Here is a 7,390-nt window from a genome sequence, read left to right as displayed (position 1 = left end):
ATTTATATAAATCTTACTTATATGAATCTTACTTATATGTCTCTCCATGTCACTGGGTAAATTTTCTAATTCCTTTCACCTATAATGTTCCTTAATACATCTAACACACCAACCTTATTCTTATGTGATATGTCTCTTCTTTTATACAGTTATATAAAGTTGGAAATGTTAAAGGATTTGTGGAGCACATTACAACCGCAATTGTTGTGAATACTGAGTTGATTTTACTGTCAATAATAAATAATAAGCATTGGACATTATTAGTTGGGGCAATAAAGGAGCGTAGATGGAGATTTTACGACTCCATACTAAACAGAATGCATATGAATATCACCGACGCCGTTGTAAGTAATTGTGTAGACTACTGAGTTGATTTTACGACTCATACTTTTCTTCAAATAATTGTGTACCGATACATATGGATCATTGCAAGGCAATCAGTTCTTATTTCTGCTATTCTATATTTAACCGTTTCTGTAATCTTCAGCTCTTTCTTGAAACCTGTTTTTTCACATATAAAGTCTTTCAGTAATATTGCAAAAAAATAAAGTTAATTGAAAAGAGTACTTGGAATGACAGAAGTCTATGCCACTATTTAGAGCTGAAATGAGATACGAGATATGCAAATTTGCTTTGTCAAGAACATGATCACAGGTTTATGTGTATTATCATTTAACCCTTTAGTCACCCAAGAAATCATCATTTTTAGCTAAAGTTATTCAGGAATGACATAGTTTTTCTTTGTTTATAATGTAGATTCAGGTTACAAGGAAAATCATCATTTTGAAAATACTGATTCCTTTTTAAAGCCAGTATAATGCAGATTCAGGTTTCATCAAAGCCAGTATCATTATCTGTACACTCTTAAATACATGCACTGTGTAGTTCCTTTTTAATAGTAACACTTCCCTGGAGAATCATGCTTTTAATACCTTCCATTTTGAGATTCTGAAGCTTTCGCTGATTTCCATTGTTTTCAATAATCGCATGTGATACGTGGCTATGATTTTGAGAACTATGCCAGAAGAGAGATTGTGAATTGGCGTTGGCATAACCTGTTGAGTTCTGCTTCAAAAGTCAGCCTTTGGACTTAAAGTAAGACTATATCAGATTTTTTTTGTTGAACTATTATTTAAAATTATAGCATTTATAAACTTTAGTGGAGGATCAATTTTTCTAGTGATGAACTATTCTAATTTCTTGATTTGTGCAGGACCAACAACAGAATTTAAATAACGCATGCTTCGGGGATTCATATTTATTGTTGGGGGAGCAACAGTGATGATTATATACGCTGATTTGATCTTACTAACTTCATATTTTTTAGAGGAGCTCATTGTTGATGGATAGTTTTAGATTCTTTTTTTAACAATGTATTATACGTTTTATTTTTTATACCTTTAAATGTATTCTTTGGTTTGGACATATGACACATGTATTTTGGGTGTTATGTTCGGCTGTGAATAAAGTATATATTCTATCTTAATTTTTTGTTGAAATGTCTATAGATTCTGTCTAAAACGATGACATTATTGTTGAGCAAGAGCATGGATAGTAAATTCCATTTAATGTTAAAACGATGACATTATTGTTGAGCAAGAGCAGAAAATGATTGAATTATTAGAAGCACGGATAGTAAATTCCATTTAATGTTAAAACGATGACATTATCGTTGAGCAAGAGCAAAAAATAAAATCTGTTCTCAAGATTGGGTTAGATTAGAAATTATTTGAGATAGGGTGAGGTTTCAAACTGTATTCTTATTTATAAATCCACCCTGAATTTCTTTTTCATTGTTCAAACTGTAGTCTTATTGACTGTTTTGATTGATTTAAATTGACATAGGAAACAAAACTTTTTGTTGGCATTTGAAGAAACAAGAAATCATGTTTACAGAGTCTGTTACAAGCCTTTCGGCACGTCTTCTTACATAAGTTTAATACATTTTGAACGTCTCGAAATTCTGATTACAGAGTTGAGTAGGAGGCCATGTCTGCTTACATAATGTTGTTACAAAAACTTATTACAGAACTTTTTATTTCAAAATTTGATTATAAAGGTCAGTTAAGAAGCCAAAATCTGATTACAAATCTAAGTACAAAACCAAAATTTTATTTCAAAAATTATGAATTTCTTCAACAAACTAAATCTGTCAACAGCTTTTACAGAAATTCACACCATGAAGGCATTGTTGTCCCATCAATTGACTCCGTCATCATGACAGTGTAGGATTCTCTATTTCATGGAGCAAAGGAATTCTGTAATGGATAACAATTTATTAGTGAAAACTTGAAACCACCCTAAACAACATATGAAATCGAACAAATCAACATTAAATTTTTACCTGTGTTAGGAAATCAGGAAGTGAGCACATGAGTGAATGACACTGTGATGATTCTGGTTTTTCGGTTGTTAACACATTTTTTTGTTTTCCTATGTATACAGTATTTATGGCTGAAAATTAATGGTTTATTGAAACATAAGAAAAGGCGTTAGAGTTTTCGAATGTACCTTTTGATCTTTTATTTTTCTCTTAATACCCTTTTAGTCTCGCGTTAGATATACCTTTCAGGCGCATTTTGGCAGGATCATTCAGATTTGATCCATTGTTGACAGGCTTTTTATTTTTCTTTTGTTCGCTTCTAGCTCTAGAATATTTACCAATCAATATGTCATCAATATCCAATGACACTTTTTTCATTGACTCCCTCATGCGCTGCTCAGCTTCTGGATTGCCCTTTGCTTTTTGGGTGCACTGATAAGCTGCTTTCTGCATGTGTGCTTGAAAAATTAGGTCGCCTTTAATATCATGCGAGGATTTTGACTGTTGCAGATGCATGTACCCAGAACTGTTATATACATTTCTTTTTGCATTTTCAGACCATCTCAATAATAGATATTTAACAGGTATCTTCTTAATATGTAGAAAATTTAGGACTCTTAGAGAGTGTAAACATTGTAGCCCCATCATTTCGAACTTCCTGCAGCTGCACTTTATATCCAAACTCAAACTGTCGAAATGAAGAACCCAAGTAGTGTTGAACATGTGATCATCCCAATTCTTAATGAAAAACTCATTTTCATTGTTTGTAGAGGCATGTAATTGAAGATCACAGGACCCGTGTATAAATTCTTCCTCAAACATTGTGTACAGCTTCCTTGAGTAAAATGCAGTTGTCTGCCTTAGTATTGGGCTGCTCTTCGCGACAGGAGTAATCATAGATTGATCACATTTGAAATGTCCTTTCGTCTCCATGTTCTCATTACATTTTCAATGCCCAAGAAACAATCTGTAATAGAATTTGTAGGTTTTGAGACACCATGACATATGTTATTAGTTGACTCACTCCTCTGTGTCGATAAAATTCTCATTCAAAATACATCCTTATTAAAAGCTGTAGACCACTTATGTCTAATCTTGTACATATCATATAACCAAATATTATCTTGCAGATTATTTGTCTCAATTATCACCCTCCATATATCATCAAATTCCTCTTCAGACTGACATTTGCTCAAGCATTTATAAAAAATGTTATTGATTGTCGTATTTCGCACGCCGCAATGAACCTTTGTAGGCAATTTCTTGTATATGTGCCGCTGACATAATCTATGTCGTGTATTTGGTAAAATTTCTGCTATTGCTCTAATCATAGTCTGATCCTGATCAGTGTAGATTGTTATTGAATGATTATCACCCATGATACGGATGAAAGTTTTAAAAAGCCATTTGAACGAGTTTATCGTTTCCTCTGACAATAATCTGACTCCAAATAGAACATTCTGCCAATTGTAGTTAACACCTACAATAGGAGCACAACATAGCTTATATTTATTTAACTTATAGCTCGTATCAAATATAATCACATCTCCAAAGCAGTCATAATCAAGTCTGGATGTCCCGTCGCTCAAAAAAAAAAATCATCAGTCTGTCGCTCACATCAGTTTCAAAATCTCATTCAAACATGCTTACCTCAGCATGTCTCTCTGCAAAAAACTGCAATAAAGCATTCGCATCACCATTTTCAATTCTACATCTCTTCTCCCTCTGAATGAAATTGAAAGCATCTGTCTTTGTGCATTCCAAGTTCTCTACACCCCCAACTTCTTGGGCTAGGAAGTTAAAAACGTCTTTTGGTCTAATCCCAGACTGTGTCATGGATCTAAGCACATCTGCATTTACTTCACTTATCTTTCTGTTGTAACGCAACAAGTGTTTGTCACCGGGGTTCGCTAATGAGTGGTTATGCGATTCAATTAATTTTTTAACTGTCCAATTGCCTTTCTCATCAACTCCGCATCAGATCATTGCAGGAATACCAGTTCTTGTTTCTGCTCTTTTATATTTAACAGTTTCTGTAATCTTGAGTTCTTTCTTGAAACCTGCTTTTCCACATACGAAGTCATTCGTATTGATATTTCTGGAGTTAGTCCAAAACGTAGTGTGATCCATACGAATACTGAATCCAATATGATGAGCGTAAGCACAATATACTTCATAAGCTTCTTTCTCATTGTGGACCAAGGTTTCCAGTAATATGTTTGTTCTTTGCTCGGTACAACTAGCATTGCTCTCACCAATCTGCAAGCAAGAGAATAAAATGTTAGACTCAATATAAAGCTCAAAAAACATCCCTAAACTTCATAAAGACACCTCAAAATAAAAAATCTTCAACTAACCTAAAATCATATACCTCTAAAAAACATGCGCCTCCAAATACTTTAATATTTTTAATTATCTACAAACATACGCCTCCAAAAATTTGAGTTTAATGAAAGATATATTAATTACTTCAATGTTTACTTCACTGTTTTTATTAGACATAATATCATGCAACTATGCAAACATAACACAACATACATACAAAAAACAGATATATCCTAAATACAAGAAAATCATAACAGCAAAGAACATAAAAGAAAACCCTAAACTAATTATTATAATAACACATCTCCAAAAACATGCCACCATTTTAAATTTCACTTCTTCTGTCCTGTCAGGATAACGCTTATCTTCTCCTTCTGCGTCATGCACTGCGTCGAACATAAACTGACACTCTCTGTAGTCGTACTCCATCTTCAAGTTCAAGAGGTCCACCTGCCGGAAGCTGCCGCTGCAGGAGAGAATGGTCAGAGACAATGAAACAGTAAACCTAGCTGCTTAAATATCGTGCTTCGCTCTCACCAATTTAAATCATGTACAGCATAGCTACATTCAGGGTACACGTGCGGTTCCAATTGAACGGGCATAATCCTCCGTTACATGGCAGTTACAACCTGTGTACAATCTCTAATCTATGGGGTTACAAGCGTTGTTCCGCTATACGGGCTTGAAAATCGATTATATGACGGTTATAATCGAGTTACAACCATAGTATAAATCTTCTTCCGCAGCGACGACATTAAATCGAAGTTTCATTCACGTTATACCTGCGGTATAACGGGAAGATTACAATCAGGTTACAATAACACGGTTACAAGCGCGTTACATAAGTCTTTACCGCAAGTCTTTACCGCGGAATGCGGAAGGTATGCTCATGTATAGCACGGTTATAAGCGCATTACATGAAAGTTTTACCGCGGAAGGTATATCTTGAGTATAGTCCGGTTACAAACACATTACATGGTCCTGTACCGCGAAAGGTACATGGCTAGTATAGTGCGGTTACAATTGGGTTACTACAGGCCAACCGCGGGATATATATGGGAAGGGTGTGTCGGAGTTACAGATCATGGTACAAACGCGTTAAACCACAGGCCGGGTAACGCGTCACGCGCATAATTATTTTGATTTATTTTACTAATTTAATGCAGTGGGCCCACCGTAAATTACGTGGCGTCTTCCGATTGGATATAGCACGCATCGCTGCGTGCGTCTTACATAGGAAAATTTTTTCCACAAAACTCACACCAAAACAAATACATAAAAGATCAAAACGAAACCCCCAACATCAGACTGCAAAAGAACCCATCAAACATCAAAAAACATAAAATCACAAACAAAAAAAAACACTAATTCTTCTCAAGCCATTACAAACTTCAATCACGCCCCTCAAAAAAAAAAAAAAAAACAAAAAAAAAACAAAAAAAGAGACCTATTAGCAAACATTAACTGGCAAGTCCAACAAGAAACCAAAACAGCAAATGCATGAAGAATCGAAAATCAAGATACGATTGGCGGAGCCAAGCATGTTTGCAGATTCATCCTTCCACGTTGACAGATGACGTATCTGACTATCTGTACCAGAAGCAAGGCGAGAGAATGCGGGCACCAATAAGCGTCCGGTACTCCACTGCTATATAAACAGAGAAGAGCGAGGGTTTCCTTGCGGGATGTTAGCTTCAAAACAACGCTGCATAAAATAAATCGCTTAAATCAAAAAATAAAAAAAATAAATCTTGACGCGTAATTGAACGATCGAAAATGTCGAGCGTCTTTATCACGCTTACTTAATTGGACACAGGAGAGAACACTGGATCGAGAGGCGAACAGATCTCCGGCGATCGCCGGAGAATCGTAGGGCCTTCCAACGAAGAGAGATAAATAACAGAAAAATACTTCCAATGCGGCAATCTTCGAGGTTTTTCCGTTTTTTTTCTGGATCCTAAATACCTCCGCGTTGATGACGTGGCAAATGAAGTACCTAGGCGGTATTTTAAACTATCAAATCAATGCATTACACGTGTCGCGATTAAATTATTATTAATTTGAAAAAAATAAAAATATGTATTGAATTTCTATAATGACCTTTGATATTAAAAATAAGATGGAACATGATCTTTGATTTGAGTGCCCTATACTATATTTTAATTGATTGTTATCTCGTTCAATCCAGCTCACCTGTCTAAGCGGCTGAATTGAGCATGTCTGTCGTAAAAGTTGGTCCAATTTATGTCGTCCTTCTTGAGGAGATTACTTGGACAAATCACAGTGAAAATAGCAATTTGAGAAAGCCACAAAGGCCAACCAAGGCTCCCGTTAATATCTTCTTTAAAGATGCTTCCTAATACTAGGATTTAGTATCATCGCCCAAGCATAAGGAATAGCCGTCGTATTGGTAATGTATGGCATTAGTCAGCAATGTCTTGTACTCTAATCATTTTATATTAATTTCTATTTTATGTATAAAAGTGCGTCCAAGGAAAGAGGGAACTCTCTCTCTCTCTCTAAAAGTAAATAAATTGAAGAAACATCTAAGGAGTCGCTTTCCTTCGATTTTACTTGAGATCTAACTTGAGATTATCCCCAAGACTCATTCCAAGAATCCCCTCCAGTTTACTTTTTATTTATAGCACTCTTCCTACAAAGTTGGGTCTTTCGTCAAGTTGTATGTACCTACAAATAATATAAGACCTCGTGTCCTAAAATATATATATATATATATATATA

At 35.0% G+C, this 7,390-nt stretch overlaps 2 protein-coding genes across 2 annotated transcripts in view; both read right to left on the bottom strand.

The window, feature by feature from the left end:
• The window catches only part of LOC110031519 (nuclear pore complex protein NUP98A-like), a 27,792-nt gene extending 24,536 nt beyond the window's left edge, over positions 1 to 3,256 (bottom strand). The window contains 2 exon segments of the mRNA XM_020734763.1: positions 411 to 501; positions 2,566 to 3,256. Coding sequence (XP_020590422.1) covers positions 411 to 501; positions 2,566 to 3,256 — 782 coding nt within the window.
• Positions 3,257 to 5,950: 2,694 nt separating this feature from the next.
• The window catches only part of LOC110031518, a 7,610-nt gene continuing 6,170 nt past the window's right edge, over positions 5,951 to 7,390 (bottom strand). The window contains exons 4-5 of the mRNA XM_020734762.1: positions 6,451 to 6,605; positions 5,951 to 6,353 (exon numbers count right to left, since the gene is read on the bottom strand). Of these exons, the coding sequence (XP_020590421.1) occupies positions 6,164 to 6,353; positions 6,451 to 6,605 (345 nt within the window). The 3' untranslated portion in view covers positions 5,951 to 6,163. The remainder of the gene's footprint in view (positions 6,354 to 6,450; positions 6,606 to 7,390) is intronic.

Source organism: Phalaenopsis equestris, unplaced genomic scaffold (genome assembly GCF_001263595.1).
Source record: "Phalaenopsis equestris unplaced genomic scaffold, ASM126359v1 Scaffold000837, whole genome shotgun sequence".
Taxonomy (NCBI): Eukaryota; Viridiplantae; Streptophyta; class Magnoliopsida; order Asparagales; family Orchidaceae; genus Phalaenopsis; species Phalaenopsis equestris.
The sequence above is the reverse complement of the archived record's forward strand: the minus strand, read 5'-3'. Positions and strand labels throughout refer to the sequence as shown.